The sequence below is a fragment of the Saimiri boliviensis genome, chromosome 8, assembly GCF_048565385.1.
Source record: "Saimiri boliviensis isolate mSaiBol1 chromosome 8, mSaiBol1.pri, whole genome shotgun sequence".
In the NCBI taxonomy this organism is placed as follows: domain Eukaryota; kingdom Metazoa; phylum Chordata; class Mammalia; order Primates; family Cebidae; genus Saimiri; species Saimiri boliviensis.
The window spans coordinates 90,678,257-90,699,229 of record NC_133456.1 but is presented as its reverse complement, the minus strand read 5'-3'; the positions used below and the strand labels follow the sequence as shown (position 1 = coordinate 90,699,229).

Below are 20,973 nucleotides of genomic sequence, written 5' to 3'. Positions count from 1 at the left end.
CCCAGGCTGAATGGCGAGATCTCAACTCACTGTGACCTCCAACTCCTGGATTCAAGTGATTCTTCTGTCTCAGCCTCCTGAGTAGCTGAGATTACAGGTGGCCGCCACCATGCCTGGCTAATGTTTTGTATTTTTAGTAGACGTGGAGTTTCACCATGTTGGCCAGGCTGGTCTCAAACTCCTGACCCCAAGTGATGCATCCTCCTTGTACTCCCAAAGTGCTAGTATTACAGGCGTGAGCCACCACACCTGGCCAAAATAATTTTATGCAAGAAGAACACCTATGTGGAAATGTTGGTTACTTATTTACAGGATAATTTTAAACGTTAGGCATTAATGTAGAACAAATTAGACAATCAGGCTTTAATAGATTCTGAATTGTTGTTTTCTGTCTTGGCATTCAAATCTGGATGATGCATGGTTCTGAGCTTTTTTAAAAGTGTTGTCATAAGCACATATTTTCAATATTAGAAGTGTATTAGTTAATGGGCACTTTTGGACATAAACCAACTCTATTTGCTTAAGCAAAATTTTAGATGTAAATGTATTAAATAGGGACTTCAAGTTTAGAAGTGGCCCCAAGAATTCCCAGATTAATAGCTTGTTTGAGGTCAAGTTTTCAGGAGCACTTTGTCTCTAACGTTGTAGAAATAAGTATATCTTTCTGGTCTTTCTCTTTTTCTGCTACTTCCTCTTTCAAGCATTTATTTCAAATATATTTATTAAGAATTACCTTGTCTTGATTTAAAGATCTGGGACATAGGAGGACAACCCCGATTTCGAAGCATGTGGGAGCGGTATTGCAGAGGAGTCAATGCTATTGTGTAAGTGGTTTTTTTGTTTGTTTTTAAATCAATTTAGGCACCAAACAAGAAAGTTTATTTTAATATTTCCAGAGGCTCAATTTTTATATCAGGCAATACAGATCTTTCTTAGCAAATATCCTAGTGTAATTCCATTAACATGTGATTTAAAAAATAGTAATGATAGAATGAGAGCTTTATTTGTGTTTTTTGTTTATGGAGCTAAGAGCTAAGGAGTATACATGTTTTATTATCATGTATTAGTCTCTAAAAACAGTCTAGTTAAAAAGTGTTAAAGGGTGCTGAACCTTTCTTTAGGATGTAGTTTATTTTGGTTAACAATTTCGATAATGTAAATTTTATGAAAATTAAAAGTCAGTAATACCAGTTGTCTTATCAAAGCATATGGAGAAGGTATGTTGAGATCACTTCATTTTTTTAAGTTACATGATAGATGCTGCAGATCGTGAAAAGATAGAAGCTTCCCGAAATGAGCTACATAATCTTCTAGATAAGCCACAGTTACAAGGAATTCCAGTAAGTATGGAATACTTGTTACTTTATATTGTAATTATATGATATTAATTATGATAATTATACAATGATACTATGTTTGAAATCAGTAAAATGTCTTTCTTTAAAAAATCTGGCAGGGCGCGGTGGCTCACGCCTGTAATCCCAGCACTTTGGGAGGCCGAGGTGGGTGGATCACGAGGTCAAGAGATCGAGACCATCCTGGTCAACATGGTGAAACCCCATCTCTACTAAAAATACAAAAAATTAGCTGGGCACGGTGGCGCTTGCCTGTAATCCCAGCTGCTCAGGAGGCTGAGGCAGCAGAATTGCCTGAACCCAGGAGGCGGAGGTTGCGGTGAGCCGAGATCGCGCCATTGCACTCCAGCCTGGGTGACAAGAGTGAAACTCGGTCTCAAAAAAAAAAATCTGGAAGACTTGTTTATGTGTATGTGCCGTATACTGGGCATTGTGCTAAATATGAATCTTGTAACCAGGTATCTCCTAAACTACTCTGCAGCAGTAGCAGTGGTTAGGCCTGGAGATACAGTGATGAATAGAAATCACTAGAAATGTACTCCTTGCTGTCATGGACCTTATGGTTTAGTGGGAATGGTAGATTCTCTGAAAATACTTGAATAATGCAGCTCTAAGTGCTAGGAAGAAAGATGCAAGGGTCTATGAGAGTTGTAATTTAGAGGGGAGATTGGATCTAGTTCGAGGGAAGAAGGAAGGATTCTGAAGAGTCATGCTTGAGCTGAGATCTGAGGGATACATAGGAATATGAGGTATCTGACAGTTGGAGGGAAAGAGTTCCAGGCAAAGGCCTTTGGGTGGGAGGAAGTGGGAAACTTAGAGGAGGCCAGTCTCTAGAATATATTTAGGAATTTATATTTGGATTAGGAATGCTCAACCAGTAAGTATATAATGCAAATCCAAAAAATTTCCAAAATTTGAAACACTTCTGGTCCCAGGTATTTTGGATAAGGGATACTAACCATGTATTAAGAATAGTAGAATACATAGTGTAGACTCAGAATATCTTAAATAGAAGTTGGCAGTCACAGAGTGAATTAAGGGCACCTACCTTGTAGGAGTTAAGCGAATACCAATATGAGCAATGAAATGAATGAGATAAGCCACCAGTTACACAAATATGCCTTAATATTGTGGAATGTGTTAACATCTTAATTTTATGTCTTCACATATCAAGATGATAAACTTCTGTGAATTTTTTACATGAAAGTGTGCTCTTAATATCTTTTCTTTTTAAAGGTGCTAGTGCTTGGAAACAAGAGAGATCTTCCTAATGCCTTGGATGAGAAACAGCTAATTGAAAAAATGTATGTCTTGAGTATGCTATTTTAATAATTTCATTCTAAATTACCTTATTTTGCCCAGTTGATATGTTATTCCTAGTGATCATAGCCTTTTTTTTTTAATGTAGATAAACTTGGCCTATCAGAGAAGCGAATCCTAATATTTTAGGATTGCTAAAATGATTTCTTTAGTGTGGTAATAAAACTAATGGGTAAAATTGAATGAAGTGATAAGGATGACAGCTGTTCTAAGCACAAACTTACCGTCTTAATTATTCTTATAGGAATCTGTCTGCTATTCAGGATAGAGAAATTTGCTGCTATTCAATTTCTTGCAAAGAAAAGGATAATATAGGTAAGAAATGACTGGTAATTTTGGAAGAAATGGGTATCATTGGAAGGAATGTCTATTTTTTTTTTACAACTTATTATCTCAATTTCTCATTAAGTGACTTTCTTTACAGGGTACTGTTGCTTTTGCCTGAGAAAAGAGAATAGATATTATACCTTTTGACAACAAATACAGTGAATCTTCACTTAACATCATTGATAGCTTCTTGGAAATTGCAAAGAGAGAGAGAGAGAGAGAGAGAGAGAGAGAGAGAGAGAGAGAGAGAGAGTGTGTGTGTGTGTGTGTGTGTGTGTGTATTTTTAATTTATTTTTGAGACAGAGTTACTCCTTCACGTAGGCTGGAGTGCAGTGGTGATTTCCTCCGCCTCCTGGGTTAAAGCAGTTCTCATACCTAAACCTCCTCCGTAGCTGGGACTGCAAATAAGCACCACCACGCCTGGCTAATTTTTGTATTTTCAGTAGAGACGGGGTTTCACCATGTTGCTCCGGCTGGTCTTGAACTCCTGACCTCAGGTGATCCATCTGCCTTGGCCTCCCAAAGTTTTGGGATTATAGCTGTGAACCCAGCCTATATGTTATTAAACTCTTGAGTAGCAAAAAGTTTTTTTAAAAGCGGAAATTGCACTTTTAATTGAAATGACATTCAGCAGGCCCTCATTTCCTTCAGTGTTGTGTTGTTACAACGTTCATGAGAAAAAAAATAGTTTTATTATACACCATTTCACTTAAAGTGGCAGTTTCCAATAATCTATCAATGATGTTAAGTGTGGACTTAATGTATAACATCCTGAATCTTCTTTTTTGCTCTTTAAAAATGAAAATGCAATAAAGTCATGAGGCTAAGATTATATTATACCAATTTATTGTATTAATTTTTGTAGAGCTAGTATCCAGCCGTGCTTTATAGCAGTATGGCATTTTTGAAATAAGACTTTATAAAAATTAGTCTACAAGCACTACAATTTTTCAGTTATTGAACCAGTATATTACTGTGGTATATTAGCACTCTATTGGAATTATGAGCCCAAAATACACCCATCTACTCAATGCCCATATTAATTTCTTAGAACTGACATAACAAAGTACCACAAACGAGGTGGCTTAGAACAGCAGAAACTTAAGTCACTTAAAATTCTGGAGTCTGTAAGTCCAGATCAAGTTGTCTGCAGTGTAGTGTTCTCTGGAGGCTGAAGAAGATCCCCCCTTACCCCTCTCTAGCTTGTGGTGCTTGCCAGCCATCTTTGGCATTCCTTCACTTATAGATGTGCCACTCCAGTCTCTGCCTCATGTTCAAGCTTCTCCCCTGTGGTTGTCTCTGTGTGAGTGTATTATCTTTTCCTAAGGACAGGAGCCACAGGATTAGGGCCTACCCTAATCCAGTATGATCGTATCTTAACTAACGATTGCAGAGACTGTATTTCCAATAAAAGTCACACTCTGAGGTTCTGGATGGACATGACTTTTTAGGGTATACTAAATAATCTATCTAATACAGTATCTTTACAGAATAAGTATGTATGGCTCAACTTTATTTTCTTAACTAATTTGGTGGGAGATTATTTGATAAGTGAATGTATTGGAATAAAATATAATAAATAGTACCAAAATACTATATTTACAAAGGTTACTCTGATTTTTTTTCTTTAGTTTTTGTATTAATTCCAGCCTATCCTCCTGTAACTCGCCTTCCACCTTACCTGAAAAACATGGCTTTATTTATTTTTATTTTCTTGAGATGGAGTCTCACTCTGTTGCCGTGGCTGGCTGGATTGCAGTGGGGCGATCTCAGCTCACAGCAGCCTCCATTTCCTGAGTTCAAATGATTCTTGTGCCTCAGCCTCCTGAGTAGCTGGGATTGCAGGCACCCACTACCACACCAAGCTAATTTTTGAATTTTTAGTAGAGACAGGGTTTCACCATGTTGGCCAGGCTGGTCTTGAACTCCTAACCTCAGGTGATTCGCCTGCCTTGGCCTCCCAAAGTGTTTGGATTACAGACGAGAGCTACTGTGCCCAGCCATAAGCATGCTTTAATGAGCCCAAAGTGTGAACAGTTGTTCTGACTGATTCTGGGCTTCCTTTAAAGGCCACCCAGGGCGGTCTCAGCCCTAGTAACAGCTGATAGACACAAATTTTTCTTGATAAAGGGATAGAATAATTGACTTGTTACATCGAAGCATAATTCACTTGTTTATTTGAGAACAGACACATCAAGCATTTGTGGTTACTTAGACTTGATTTAAAAGTTTTTTCTCTGTGCCGGGGGAAACTCTTTAAAATTTAAGATATGCTTCATGAAAGCATTTATTTCTACATCAGTGGTTCTCAATTGGGAGCTTTTCCCCTCAGGAGACATTTGACAGTGTCTGGAGGCATTTTTGGTTATCATAACTAGGAGGGTGATGCTGGCATCTAGTGGGTGGATACCAGAGATGTAGCTAAACATACTATTGCCTCCACAGCAAAGAATTATCCAGCATAATGTCAGTAGTGGCAATGTTGAGTGACCTTGTTCTACATGAACCATAATTTTTAGTACATTTTGCTATTTTGGAAATCCATTACTCCCTATAATTTTTGTTTTACCATTGTTACAAACTAGTTGGATACTTTCCTGGGGAAAAAAAAATCTCTTGGGCTCATTTATAGAGTGCAGTAGAGCTGTGAGGACTTCTTTCATTATTTGAGGCTGATCTTTATAGTTTGCTAAATAGCTCAGTAGTAATTTTAGAACCCCTGGCTAACTTAAAATGTTATTAAGCCTAAGGAAACTAATCCAGTCTAATAAGATTCAAAATAAGTATTTTGTAAATCAGAATGCCTTCCTTCATCTGAGTACCTTATTCCTGTTGTCTTTTTGTCTATTTGTAAAGATCCATTTGTCTTTAGGATATGACCTGTCAATATCCACAGAGGCTTTGTGTAATTTTTTAGTGAATTTCTTAAATATTTAAACTTTTGGTCATTTCACTTCAGATTTTCACTTTCACTTTCAGACCTTTCTCCCATTCAGTTCAAATGAGTGTGGCTTTGCTCTTATTGTGTACTGTTGTCCCTGTCTTAAGGTGTAGAGGTGGTTCTTTAGTAGTTGGGTTAAATCATTGTTTCTACAATGGTGAACAGTTCATAGCTCAGCCCTTTGTTCTTGCATTAGTGCATGCTAGCTGGGAAACTGGTAGTGAATTTACCCTCATCTTTCAGGCTTAGAGAATAGAGTGGTGCTTCTAATAGACTCCCATGTACCCTTTTGGATAAGTGAGGACTAGAATTATCCAGCCCCAGATGTCAAAAGGGCAATGTGTGAACCCTGCACTAGCATTGGCAGTGACAGCCTCCTCTCCCTTCCCTTGCTTTAGTCACATTGTCACTCAAAATCCATCCTGAGCTCCACAGTGTTTCATGCTTTTTAAAATTCTTTTGCTTTTGCTGTTTTTACCTGGAATTTTGTTGGGTGGTTCCCCAGCCCCACTTAATTACTGTCTTATGCTTAAAGCACCTTGAGGGCAGACAGGGTTTCTCCCATTTTCTTTTTTGCCTTCCTGGCAATTTGCACACAACACCTGATTGATTGTATGGACAATGCGTAAAACATGGCATCAGCTGTCCCGTACACAACTTAATATTTAAATCAGAAAACTCTTCAGTCTCTCAAATTCCTCCTATTATCCTCTTTAAGTTCAGGTAATAGAGTATGGTAGTATAGATGTAGAAAAGCAGAAGAGGGCAGGCACAGTATGTGCCTTGAATTAGCTGCCTTTTAAATATTGTCTCTGATGTTTAGTTTTTTAACTTTAATGTCTTCACTTTTCCCCTCTATTTTTAGATATCACACTTCAGTGGCTTATTCAGCATTCAAAATCTAGAAGAAGCTGAAGCATCTCCTGAAGTCTTCCAGTCCTTCTTGGCTATAATCCTAGAATTATTGTCCGTTCCTCTGAAGTAATTCCCAGAATACGGTCCTTCCTAAACCCAAGAAATTGCCTTTTTCAGAGTTTATTTCTCATGTGCACTGCTGAAGATGAGTATCCCTAATCCTTCATAAAGAATCAGCTAGAGTTGTCATGATAAAGTCAGCACACACAAAAAGGCTTCTTACACATACCTGTCTTAAACCATGTGTAGAGCTTTTTTTTTTTTTTAAAAAAAAAAAAAAACCCACACACTTTGACCATCTCAAATCAAGAAAATTGCACATTTCTGTTGTGGTCTTTCTGGGCCAGATTTTTATATTGGTTTTCAGTAAATATTTATCTATAATATTTCATTATAGAGTCCAGTAGCTTAATACAGACACTGACTTGATACAGCATGAAGTTTCTAGTGCCACACACAGTATTTAGAAAACCTTTAAGTCTGAATGACTCGTGGGATATATGTAAACGTAATGTTTACTTTATCTCACAAATGCATGTGAAATGTATAATTACATCTTAGAAATCCAAAATGGTCTGCAGAGGGTGAGGAGAGGCACCAGATCAATGTTGGTTCTTTATACTGGTGAGATTCTACCTGATCAACATTGAAGATACTCTGCTTTCTGAGAACACTTTTCATCAGATGGCAGTTGGCATATGGGAGGAACTAAAAGCACGCTGTTTTGTATCTGTCCAGATCATTATTTCTATCTTTTTTCTTTCTGGTTCAGCATACTTTTTTATGGGGTTCAGAATTGAAGATTTTCTCAAAAGCTTTCATGAATTTAGAGCATTCCACCCAGTATAATAAAACCTGTTAAGAATGTCAGACTTTGTTGAAACATTTGTTTGTTTTATCTCCAGTCATTAAATCAGCGCTGCTGCATGACACTCTAACTCCTGACTTTTTATATCCAGTCCTAAAGTTGACTTTCAGCACAAAAGATACTTATAAACAACAAATTTTATTTTTCTCTTATTAATGTAAGGTTTGGCACTCTTGACTGGTGCCATTAGACATCTTGATTATTGTGACAACTCTAGACCTGCCTGCTTTGTCTAATGTAATCATGCTTGACGTCTACAGGTTGTTTAATAATCAGTCACACAGAGAACTGAGGAACTGATGCTGTTTGTTTGCTTCTATGATACAGAGATGTCTAAAAACTTCAAATGAACATGTTTTGTAGTTTAGTGACTTCCATATACATAAAGGGACATATTAATACTGGTTCATTTGTAAATTATTATTCATATACACCAGTGTAGTAGATAAAACTCTATGGTACACCTGCTTATATGTTGCCTCACACTGTGTGTGATTTTGTTTCTTTTGTTAAGCAGCACTTATGTAGACTGTATTTCCAAATGTGTTGAGCACTCAAGAGTGTAGTCAACAGTAAGTTCTTTTAATGAATACCAGTTTTAATTTATAGACTGCCATGGCCTTAAAAATATTCTGTACAATATACTGCACTGTGTTGCACAGACACTACTTGCTTTTCTCCATTCATATTTTTATGAGTAGAATCTGGGCTTTTAAAGTTCTCTTCTCATTCTTTCAAGCATGTTGCATACTTCCCTCATGGGATAGATGGTTCTGTAAATGAAAGGTTATTTAAACTTGTTACTGTTGTTTAACACCATTAATTGGCAGTGCGAACCATTACAAAGAATGTGGCAACTTGCTTGTGCCTAAAAGGAGGAATTGGGACTAGAATGTGTGACTCTGTGGGGACTGCATAGGTTTGTTAATTGACCTATAGCTAAACCTTAATGTGTTTGTGTGTCTATACATTGCTTTCAGCATTTCGAGACATCCAGACGCCATTACCAACATTTTCCTGTGCATTAACCTCTGCATGTGAAAACTTTTAACAGTTACTGAACTATGTAAATATGTGAATTTTTTAATTTAGGTGGATGCATTTTTTTGTCTGTTTACTGCCCTTCTCAGCTTTATTCAATAAACTTGCATTTTGAGGGTTGTATTGGCAATTTTAACTTAAAATGTGCATCATGATGGAAGGTGCAGACTTTTTTGGAAGTGGATAGAAAGTAAGTTTCCAAGAGGAGGGTCTATAGACCATGTGTCAGAAATCAGCTCAGCTCTCAAAGAATTGGGTCTGCGGGCTACTTAAAGGAGAAATAAACTTTTAAAATATCCACAGAATTGATACTGTGATTTTTTTGGGAGGTGGGTAGGGGAAATGCTACTTGTCAACTGTCACAATACGCTACATTTAGGACTTCAAGTGGCAAGCACTAGTAAAACATTTTATGATCCAGTTTCAAGACCCTGCTAAGCAAATGAAGTTGCAAGACATGCCTATTTACTGACTTCGGTTCATAATGAAAATATTCTGAGTAACAAACATGCTGGTTTTCCCACAAAGGCACATTTTTAGCAGAAAGCTAAAAATGGCCCATTTCGGTAGTGTGGTATCATCTGCCCATAATATAAGCCAGTACTTACCAAAGCTGTTGGAGAAATAATTTTGTATATTTTTATTTATTTAGAAAAGTTCAATTAGCATTTTCTCCATATCCATACCATAATTCTGTATAGCCAACTCTTATTGGATAATTCGATCTATAATTTAGCATTTCTTTCCCTAGAACTTCATGTTTATTTATTTATTTATTTTTACAGAATTAGTGGATCCATGTAGTCAAGCAGTCAGTTTCATTCACTTCTCACCATTCTCCTACCAAAGGAGGAATGCCTGATAGTTGGGGATGAGGATGGGAGAGCACTGAGGATATACATTTAGCTTATTTCTAAATGTATACCTGCTTTAAAAAATTGAGACTTTTAAAGTTGGTCTCTTTGGCATGTGCTGTGTCCCGTGCTGTACATGGTTTCAGAGACCCGTAAGAGGGAACGGTGGGGGATAAAGAAAAACACAGACACAAAGAAAGAAAGCTGGGTCAGGTGGTCTGGGAGGTGAAGGATGTCAGTCTCTCCAGCCCCAACCTGTTTCAGTGTACTTTGTTCACAAAGCACATAGCAGAGGGAGGGTGTAGTTACTTAGAACAGCCTGTGATTATTATTCTCATACTTCAGTTAACATACTTCAGCTAACAACTATCTTGCAGCAAGTTCAGCGAAAGCTGGTTATCTCTCTATGCCTGTCTGCTCTACCTCAAGACATACACATCCTATTACGGTTTCACTTCTCTGGAGTTCGCCCGAAGTTCACAGCAGCCTTGCTGCTTATCCCCCCAGAGGAGGTGGGCTACTCTGGCTCTCTACAGGTCTCTCATTCTGTGAAGTAAATTGGGTGTTTGAGGAACTAATTGCTTTGCTGCTTCTCTCCATGTAGGATTGAGTTATACCGATATCCCATTGATTCGGTAATTCCATCTGCTTCAAGGGTCTGGTGGGTTCAGAACTGGAATGGAAGCTTAAATATAATGTAGCAGTCATTATGCTATAACACTGAGTTGGCCAAATGATTTACTTTTAAGAATGTGCCACAGAGGGGAAAGCACAATGTTTGATGTTTAAAATGTTTTCATTATACAAACTTTCAAGGTTATACCCTCAACTATGTGCATAGCAGTGAAGAAAAGGAAGACAGTGAAGCCTTACAGACTTCCCTTAAGTTTGCTGCTCTGCAAGTATGCAGCCTGCTGCAGGTGCTTCCTGTTGGTTAGTAAATATCGTCCACACATTTGCTGTTTAAAATTCAGCTGTTAATAAAAACGTATACTTTTGTCATTGCCGCCTCTTGGGTGTTCTTAGGGAAACCAGAGCTGGTCATTGTCATGCTAGATGGACTGCAATGGGACGTTTTTAAAAATCTAAGGCACAGCAGTAGTCATTCATTATTCCATTCTATTAACCAGCCCTCTCTTCAGTAAGATAATTCTATCTTGAAATCCCAAGACATCTGGCACTTAGCTAATGCAGATTTCCCAACAGGAATCAAGCGCGGGGGAAAAGATACCTTAGCCTCGTTTTACTGGGGCTTACAGTAGGGATGTAGGAAAGGAGTTGTTACCGTAAGACGCTAATACAGCTTAATTCTGTGAAGAGTACTGGGTTGGCATTTGGGAGAATGGGTTCTTTCCTTTGCCGTTAACTGATTGTGTGACCGGTGAGTTGCAGAACCCCCTAGTGGCTCCTTAAGTTTTCCCATCTGTAAAATGAAGAGGAGAGGATTTCTAACCATAACTTCTGCCACTGACAGGCTAATTTTAGCAGCCTAGAGATTTGATTTGTGGTTTAAAAGAGAAGAGAGAGAAAATTGCCTGTTTGTCCTAGTGAAATATGTTATATTACATGTTCCTTCAATGAAAGGTAATCCAAAAATACAGAAATTATTTATGTGTTTTAACTTTAAATTTTAGCACAAGGGCTGGAGATTGCAGACATTTTACGGAATGATACAGTAATTTATTTTGTTTGAAGGAAATTCTATAAATATACAGGCTTATATTTTGAAAGGCATTTACAAATGTTAGAGCATTTTCCCCAAACTGCAGAAAATATTTGGCATGCACTCTGGAAAAGTATATACCTACTACCAATTTGAGGGTAAGTGGTTTAGAGCTAAGTTTTAACCCCTTATGACTGCTGTGTTGCCAGGTTTCAGTGTTGTACAATTGTGTATCACACGATGTGCTATCTTGTGTCTGTGGCTTTAGAGAATATATCATTTCTATCTACCAGTACTCAATACATGAATTAGCTAACTCTTCCATTTGTATGTTTTATTCTGTAAGAAATACTCAAATTGCTGTGTTTTTTGTTGTTGTTGTTGTTATTGTTTGTCATACTATTAGCTAATTTATGAAAGCACTAGTCCTCTCATGATTCAAAGAAGGGTTAAGGATTTATAGAATTCCTACATTCTCTGGAAGCATCAATATCCTAAAGGCTAGAGCATGGTAGGGGCATGTACATGATGAATATTTTTGATGGATAGTTGATACATTTGTTTCAATTTGTTTCAGTGGTTTAGTATTAGAGCTGCTAGAAGGAGAATCTCACTGTCTTTTCTTCTTTCTTTTTCTTCTTCTTCTTCTTCTTCTTCTTCTTCTTCTTCTTCTTCTTCTTCTTCTTCCTCTTCTTCTTCTTCTTCTTCTTCTTCTTCTTCTTCTTCTTCTTCTTCTTCTTCTTCTTCTTCTTCTTCCTCTTCCTCTTCCTCTTCCTCTTCTTCTTCCTCTTCTTCTTCTTCTTCTTCTTCTTCTTCTTCTTCTTCTTCTTCTTCTTCTTCTTTTTTATAATGGAATCTCACTCTCACCAGGCTGGAGTGCAGTGGTGCGATCTTGGCTTACTGCAACCTTCGCCTCCCGGGTTCAAGCAATTCTCTTACCTCAGGTTCCCTAGTAGCTAGGACTACAGGTACACGCCACCATGCCCAGCTAGTTTTTGTGTTTTTGGTAGAGACGAGGTTTCTTTGACCAGGCTGGTCTTGAACTCCTGACCTCAAGTGAACCCAAAGGTTAGGATTATAGACATGAGCCACCACTCCCAGCCTATTTTTTTTTCTAAGTTCAATATTTTCTTGAATAAGTTAATTTTAAGTGCTAAGTCATATCTTTCAAAAATTAAAAATACGTAAAAAAAGACATTGTCTTCATCTCACCCATGTCTGAGTAACCACCCCTCCTTATGCTTTGCCTTTACAGGTAACTCTTGTGTCCATTTCTGACTTAACACATTTTTAATATTTTCTTTACACAAAAATTTAAAAAGCAAACAAACATACATACATTTCTTAAAAAATCACTTTCTTACAGAAGAGGTAGCATACTGATTTGAACATGGCCTTTTTTCTACGTACTGTGTTCTGGTGATCTTTCCATATCGTCCTTCTTTTACAGCACCATGGTTCCAACTTCATTGTTCTGTGTGTGTGGTTTTCATTGTGCCACTATCCCATAGTATATTTAACTGGTCCCTATTAATACATATTTGAATTGTTTATAAACTTTTTCTTTTTTTTTTTTTTTGAGACAGAGTCTCGCTCTGTCCCCCAGGCTGGAGTGCAGGGCTGGGATCTCAGCTAACTGCAACCTCCGCCTCCTGGGTTCAAGCAATTCTCCTAAGTAGCTGGGATTACAGGCCTGTGCCCCCACGCCTGGCTAATTTTTGTATTTTTAGTATAGACAGGGTTTCACCATGTTGGTCAGGTGGGTATTGAACTCCTGATCTTGTGATTTGCCCACCTCAGCCTCCCAAAATGCTGGGATTACAGATTTGAGCTCCCATGCCCCAGCCTTTTGCTCTGATTTTTATTTATGTATTTATTTATTTACAGATGGAGTTTCACTTTATTGCCCAGTCCAGAGGGTAGTGGTGTGATCCTAGCCCCTTTCAGTGTCAACCTCCTGGGCTCAAGTGATCCTCCCACCTCAGCCTCCTTGAGTAGCTGGGACTACAGAAATACAACACTGGCTAGTTTTTTTGTTTTGTTTTCTGTAGACACTGGGTCTGGCTTGGTTGCCCAGGCTGGTTTCAAACTTCTGGTTTCAAGCAATCTTGCTTCAGGCTCCCAAAATGTTGAAATTACAGGTGTGAACCACTGAGCCCAGCCTCTTTGCTTATATAAATGGTACTGTAATGAATCATTTTGTGCATGTGTAGCAGTTCATAGAAGCATATCTGAGTTAACAAGTAAATGTGATTGTACTGGTGCTAATGTTATTATGGGAGGCCTTTTTTTGTTTGTTTTTTTTTGAGTTTCTGCACTAGGCCCTAGCAGACCAAACCAAAATAGTTACATATAATAAATGCCACACAATTAAAAATGGAAACTTTTTTTACAGACCAGTTTTTCCTGGAAACAGACGATCCCAGTCTGCCTGAATCAGAATAATAAGGAAGTCCCTTCTGCTTTAACCCTTTGAAAGAAAGTAACCTGATGTCAACCAATCAGTTATTTTTTATTGTTTTGTGGTTCCTTGCTCTCAACTTATAAAACACACTATTCCCATTGGGGCTTTAATTCTATTTTGTAGAATGGAGGCTGCCCCATTCATAAATTATGAATAAATGCCAGATCTATAACTAAGTTTGTTACAGTTTTTTTCTGACACTAAACATTGCCAAATGGCCTTTCACAGGGGAAGTACTAGTTTGTTTTTCTTTTTTTTTCTTTTTACCAATCTCTGTCCCCTATGCCTTTTTAAAAAAAGATGAAATCTCACTGTTACCCAGGTAATTGCACTGGCTATTCATAGGCATGATCATAGCACATGTAGCTTCAAACTAGTGGGCTGAAAGGATCTTCCTGCCTCAGCCTCTCGAGTCGTTGGGCCTATAGGCGTGTGTCACTGTGCCTAGCTCCCTGTATCTTGCTAACAGAGCATGTTGACAAACTTGGATTTCTGCCCATCAAATAGGTTTGAACTGCAATTATATACTTTTTTTTTTTAGGCCTTCAGTTTTGCAGAACCCCTACTTTTGATTTTTTTTTTTTTCCGAGATGCAATCTCACTCTGTCACCCAGAATGGAGTGCAGTGGCACTATCTCAGCTCAGTGTAACCTCCACCTCCTGGGTTCAAGCGATTCTCGTGCCTCAGCCTCCTGAGTAACTGGGGTTACAGGCATCCACCACCACACCCAGCTAATGGTTGCATTTTTAGTAGAGATGAGGTTTCACTGTTTTGGCCAGGCTGGTCTCGAACTTCTGAGCTTAAGTGATCTGCCCGCCTTGACATCCCAAAGTCCTGGGATTACAGGCATGAGCTACCGCACCCAGCCAGATGCTAGTTTTAAAAGGTTCAGAATTGAAAAGTAGTAACAGTAGGGTTTACTATGTAGCACGGTTTTAAGTACTTTATATAATGTTAGTGTATATATATACATATGATGTAATTCATGAATGTGATAAATATTGTCCTCATCACTCACCCATTTTATGTATGAGAAAACAAGTCCAGAAAAGTAACTTCCCAAAGTCACTCTTAGGACAGAGCTATGATTTGAACGTCTGACTTCTGAAGGTGAGTTCTTAGTTGTTACCTCTTTGGCATTCCCCAGAGGCAAGCCATTTTACATTGAAAAGTGTCTCCTTTCCTTTTTGATCAGTTCCTGATACTCTGTGAGTTTACAGAAAAACCTGTCACAAATCAAAGTGTTTCTTAAAAGAGTTGATTTTTGGCCAGGCGTGGTGGCTTATGCCAGTAATCCCAGCACTTTGGGAGGCTGAGGCAGGTGGATCACAAGGTCAGGAATGCGAGACCAGCCTGGCCAAAATGGTGAAACCCCATCTCTACTAAAAATACAAAAATTAGCTGGGTGTGGTGAGAGGCACCTGTAATCCCAGCCACTCAGAAGGCTGAGGCAAGAGAATCGTTTGAACCGGGGAGGCAGAGGTTGCAGTGAGCCGAGATCACGCCACTGCATTCCAGCTTGGGCAACAGGGCAAGACTCTGTCTCAGAGAGGGGGGAAAAAAGTTGATTTTTAAGGCTGGAATTTTCTGATTAGATATGGGTGTTGTCCCAATCGTTTCAGCTATATTTAACTTAAGGGGAGTCCTAATCTAAAGGATTAGCACAAAATAACCTATTTCTTTCATTTCAGTTTCATTCCAGAAGGAAACACTTTCTGAACCTAGCCCCTAATTCCTAGGCTATGCCTTGCAGGGCACTAATGTCAAAAGAGCAGAGGGACCCGTCTTTGCTCAAGGACTAGCTATTTGAATTGCAAATTTCCCTAAAGCGTAGTAATTCTTTTCCTTCCTAGAGCCAACAGGCTCTGACAATGGAGTCCCCAGCCTGATTTCTTTCATGGTTTGTGGAATAAGCCTTACAATGTTTTCTATGAAGATTAAATGAGCACACATGTCAGAGGGTTTTGAAAACCATTAGTTTTACCATGAGGAGCATCTTTCAGGAGTTGGATGGTTTTCTCTGGAAATTAAAAGATTTACTTTTTATAAGAGTTTTTCTCTAACATCAAGACAGGAGCTGTCCTCAATGTGGCCTCTAGTTAACCAGATCAAATTTAAGTCAAAATTTGTAATAAAGTAGCTCCGGAAGGAAACATACAACATGCGACTTAATATTCACATTTAGTTTGTGAGTTTCAGGAAGGCAGAAGTTTAGGATCAAGGGCGGGAGCTGGGCTGCCAGCACAGTCCCTAGGCATCCTTCACTGAGGGGGAAAAAGCAGAAGCCGTGTGGTCAGTCTTAAGACCCTGGCTTAAGCTGTCTTTGTAATCTTTTTGCTGGTTGAGCTGCTTGGAGCGTCTCAATGTTGGGAAAGAACAAGGCTCGGCCAACAGAGAGGACCTTCCTATGTGCCAGCTACCATGTCCTGTAATCAAGTGTTTTTTAGTTGCCCTTACACCTCTATATTTCAAAAAGTCCTCTGACCCTGAAAATGTGATGAGAGTGCCACCTGACAACTTACCTTTTTATGCACTCACTTGGTCACTCAGCCAATATCTGATTCGGTGGTCTAGTAAGGTCTTGCTTCCCAAGCTTTCCAGAAACGCGGATGAAACAGGCATAGGGTCTAAACTTAGGGAGGGCAAACCTTACAGCCAATTCTAAACGCAGCAAGCAAAATAAATAAATGCCTAAACCGCTGAATCTTTATGTGAAAGCCATAGCCCTTTAGAGCTAACATTTACAACCGTCTTAGTTATCATAGGAAGTAGATACAGAGGGGTAAAGTGATTTAACTAGGAATCTACCCCACACCTGAAAGGTTAGGTCATTAATTGCGTGTGCAAGGGAGAGATGGTGGAATGGGAGGGACAGAAGATATGTTTAGATATATCTGGTAAATAATTTGGTGGTGGTGGCAGCCTTGAGTCCTACTCACAACCTTACCTACTCTTTTTTAAAAAATCGCATTTCCGAGACAAAAGGAATATAACATAAGTCAGTATTTCCTGAAACTGCCAGTTTCTAAGAACTGCCCAAGAGTACTTACGCGCATATTCCCAAGATCAGTTGAGTTCGATAGGTAGGGATCTGGGCATATGCGTTTTACAAGCAACATGAGCGATTCTTACAAATTGTGTGTTGAAATCAAAAGAGCAGAATTCATGCTACTGTTTTGTGTACTCCTTGAGCTAAAAGGGAGTATCCTACCCCATCCATAAACACACACCTAAGTTATAAAACTTCTGCCCTCAATTTGCAAAAATAGCTCCTTTTACGCAGAAACGTTCCTTTCCTTCTTTTCCTTATCTATCTTTTAACTGTCATCACTACTAACCTAGACCTGAGTGGCTTTTTCCAGTCAGCTCCGCCGGACACACGCTCTGCCCAGAAAGGGACCTGACCTACCCAAGGCCAGGCGGTCTGGGGCCAAGTCTGAGTCCGGCTGCCGTGCCGCGCTCCCATTGGCTGCAAGTTCCCTCGCCTGAGCCGGAGCGGCTTCTGCTCGCCACGCCAACCCCTGCGGGCTCCGGACCGCCCAGGGGGCGGGGCTTGGGCGGCGGGGCGGGGCCCGGGTGAGGGGCGGGGCCTCGCGGCGTCGTGGACGTCCCGGCGGCCTACCGCGCGGGAGGGAGTCCCGGGCCGCGCCCCGGGAGGCCGCGCCCAGGCCGGGCCAATCTCGGGCCACTGGGCCGGCGAACGCGGGTCCTGGCTGGCCCGCCCGAGAGCCTGGGGGTTGGGGACAATGGGCTAGTTCCTGGTGCGTCACGGGGGAGTTCCTTAAAGGGGAAGTGAGCCGGGCTTCGAGGCGAGCGCCGGGTGAGGTAGTCGACGGGGAACGGGGGAGGCCCCCGCGCTTTAAAATAATGCCCGCGGCGCCCGCGCGACCATGCAATGGCGAGCGCTCGTCCTGGGGCTGGTGCTCCTCCGGCTTGGCCTCCATGGAGTACTGTGGCTCGTCTTCGGGCTGGGGCCCAGCATGGGCTTCTACCAGCGCTTCCCGCTCAGCTTCGGCTTCCAGCGTCTGAGGAGCCCCGACGGCCCTGTGTCGCCTGCCTCGGGCCCCGTGGGCCGGCCCGGGGGGCTGTCGGGGCCGTCGTGGCTGCAGCCGCCGGGAACCGGGGCGGCGCGGGGCCCGCGGCAGTCTTCGCGGCGTCCGGAGCCGGGAGTGTGCGGCCCGGCCCACTGGGGCTACGTGCTGGGCGGCCGGGGCCGCGGCCCGGACGAGTACGAGAAGCGCTACAGCGGCGCCTTCCCGCCGCAGCTGCGGGCCCAGATGCGCGACCTGGCACGGGGCATGTTCGTCTTCGGCTACGACAACTACATGGCGCACGCCTTCCCCCAGGACGAGCTCAACCCCATCCACTGCCGCGGCCGTGGGCCTGACCGCGGGGACCCGTGAGTAGCCCCCGCCGCCTGGGGCCGCGCGCCCACGCGCTTCCTTCCGCCCTCCGCGCCGGGGTTCGGCCCTCTGTCCTCCGGGTCCCTCGAGGGCGCCGGGGCCGTTAGGGTCCCGGGCAGCGCTTCCGCGCCGTGCCCCGCCTGAGTCCCGTGAGGATCCCCGAGCTTGAGGGTGCGGGGTGGGCTGGTAGCCTTCCTCTCTCGATGCTTCCAGAATCTCCGAACTTCGGAACCGCTGTCCAGTTCAGTGTCTTACACACGAGGAAACTGAGGCCCAGAGACCAGAAGGGACAGTGGCAGTGCCAAGGGCTGGTTGGAGGGCTTTCAACTTCCATCTCGAGCCCCTCCTCCGGATGAACAGAAACTCTAAATGAAATCTCCGTGCTCCCCGTGTAAACGCAGCTTTAGAACAAGGCTTAACCCCCGCCCCACCTCCATCAGATTTCCACACGCAGGTCTTTTCTGTGTAAAAATCCGGGAGTTGATCCCGAGAAGGGACTTCGCTTCAAAGGCGTCCGTTGAGTTTGAGGCAGAACGGGGTTACAGCCTGTCTGCTTCCCAGGGGCTGCTTCTTAGGCTCAGGGTTGGTAGGTGGCGGGGAGGCATGCTCTGTGGCCCACATTTGAGGTCCAGATACTTGGGGTGAAATTCATTGTATGTTGAATTCGCTGTCAGCGTCGTTGCGCTGTACGATCTGTCCTATAAATTCCCCCGTTCTGCTGGCGTGGTTGTCAGGGGAGGTCAGACAGTCCTCACAGTCCACCAGCCTTGTTTGCAAAGGCTCAGGTCCAGGGGTCGCTGCTGTTGACATCAAAGTCCAAGAGGGCAGCACACCCAGCTAAAGACCTCTTACCTGGAGGGAAGGAATGTGCATTGCCATAGACCCTGTTAGTCCAGATAAGTGATTCCCCTCTCCTAAATGGGAGTTGGTTTGCTCAGTGTCTTGGCACTGTCTGGGGCAAGCATTTTTCTTTACCTGGAGGAAAGCAGTGGAATCCAGTCCTTAGGTTCTGATAAAGAAGACTATAGACTAAACGGACTTGAGTTTTTAAAGTGGTTTGGTCACCTAAAAATTTATGTTTTAAATTGCAGTTTGAGAGTGTGATTTCTACTGAAGCAAGGGAACATCCCAGGCTAAATTCAAAGGACTGAGCCTTTTGAAAATTGTAGGAAACGGATGAGTTTTTCTTGCTGAACCATAGCATTTATACGTATCGGTGTAGTTTCTATCTCAATTTTTTTGAGAAAAAAAAAAATTTTGAAAAATATTTGGCCTTTCCAGATTTTAAGAAATGTATGAATTATTTGGCTCACTTAACTGGTGGAGACTTTATATTTATAAATGTATTTTCTATCTCACTTTTTTTGGGGAGGGGAATAAACCTCATTAAATTGTGGTCTTTTTTTTTTTTTTTGTCAGGCTACATCGTGCTTTGTTGTTTTTTCTTTTTAAATCGACATCATTACATTTTGAAAAAGATCATAAAATCCCACCAGTTATTTTAAATTTATGTTTGCCACTAGCTCCTGCCCATATGCCTACACATTTTTTGCTTAGTTGCAATCATAGTATGTGTACATAGTTTGGATCTTAATTTGTGCTTTTCCACTAGTACACTTGGTATAAGAAGGGAGAGAGCACTTTCAGTCAGTGCCTTTATTCTTGCTTACAGGCTGTTTCTCAGATTACCTTTTACCTGGTAGACTGAAGTTGAAAACAGTTTAACAGGGAATTGTGGTAACACTCTCATTTGAGAATATGATGTTTTGGAGAGTGAGTTGATGACATTTTAATGTTTTTCTTAATGAACCTTAAGAGTGCACCTGGAGAACCTTAAGACTCCCTTCGCGGCAGAGTGAGGCAGTGGTTGATTTTTACTTGCTGGAGTTTGTGGTATCATGTGTGCCATTGGCCTTTATTTCAGGATGAACTGCTGATGAGTGTCTTGGTTTGGTTATGCATTGGTTAGGTTATGTGTAAGTTAAGGTCAGGTTTGAGGCTGATGTGTTATTGGAAAGAAGGTGTTTGGGGAGGTTGGGATGGCATTAGGGACGGCTTTTGCCCTGAGTTGGGTGGGGCTGTTGGGTGGTAAACCTTTGTTGTCTTTGAGGAGGCCAAAGACGCTTTGAGTAGACTCCTTACACTTGCCACTTACAAAGAGTAGAAAAGTTAATTTTTTGTACTCTCCTTCCTTTAACTCCTCTCAGGCTTTGCTATTTTTCAAATATTAAAAAAAAATTTAATTTTAGTACAGAGTAGGTATATATATTTATAGAGTACATGAGATATTTTGGCACAGACTTGCAATTCGTCATAATCACATCATGGAAAATTGGGTATCCAACCCCTCAAGCATTTTTCCTTTGTGTTGTAAACAATCCAGTTATACTGAGTTATTTTTAAATGTACATTTAAATTATTGTTGACTGTAGTCCTCCTGTTGTGCTATCAAATACTAGGTCTTGAGGAAAGTTTAGAACCAGAGTGTGTCATGCTGGCTTTGAAACAGGATAGTACTTCACGTCCCCAAACTAATCTATAATAAAAATCATATTTTTTGTGTGTTTGTTTAATGGACAAAGTCTTGTTCTATCACCCAGGCTGTAGTGCAGTGGCATAGTCATAGCTCATTGCAGGCTTGAAATCCTGGGCTCAAGCAGCCCTTCCACCTCAGCTTCCAAAATAGGTGGGACTAGAGGTGTTGTCCCACCATGCTTGGCTAATTAAAAAAAAAAAAAATTCTGTAGAAATGCGGTTTCACTTTGTTGTCTAGGTTGGTCTCGAACCCCTGGCCTCAAACAGTCTTCCTGCCTTGGCTTC

At 41.2% G+C, this 20,973-nt stretch overlaps 2 protein-coding genes across 3 annotated transcripts in view; both read left to right on the top strand.

Moving 5' to 3' along the window:
• The window catches only part of ARL8B (ARF like GTPase 8B), a 49,988-nt gene extending 41,097 nt beyond the window's left edge, over positions 1-8,891 (top strand). Inside the window, 5 exon segments of the mRNA XM_003927122.4 lie at positions 751-824; positions 1,247-1,340; positions 2,592-2,659; positions 2,920-2,990; positions 6,810-8,891. Coding sequence (XP_003927171.2) covers positions 751-824; positions 1,247-1,340; positions 2,592-2,659; positions 2,920-2,990; positions 6,810-6,859 — 357 coding nt within the window. The 3' untranslated portion in view covers positions 6,860-8,891.
• Positions 8,892-17,410: 8,519 nt separating this feature from the next.
• The window catches only part of EDEM1 (ER degradation enhancing alpha-mannosidase like protein 1), a 33,200-nt gene continuing 29,637 nt past the window's right edge, over positions 17,411-20,973 (top strand). The window contains exon 1 of one of the 2 annotated variants that reach the window (XM_039478881.2): positions 17,411-18,149. In XM_039478881.2, coding sequence (XP_039334815.1) covers positions 17,641-18,149 — 509 coding nt within the window. In that variant the 5' untranslated portion in view covers positions 17,411-17,640. The remainder of the gene's footprint in view (positions 18,150-20,973) is intronic. The other variant, XM_003927168.4, reaches the window with a different exon arrangement.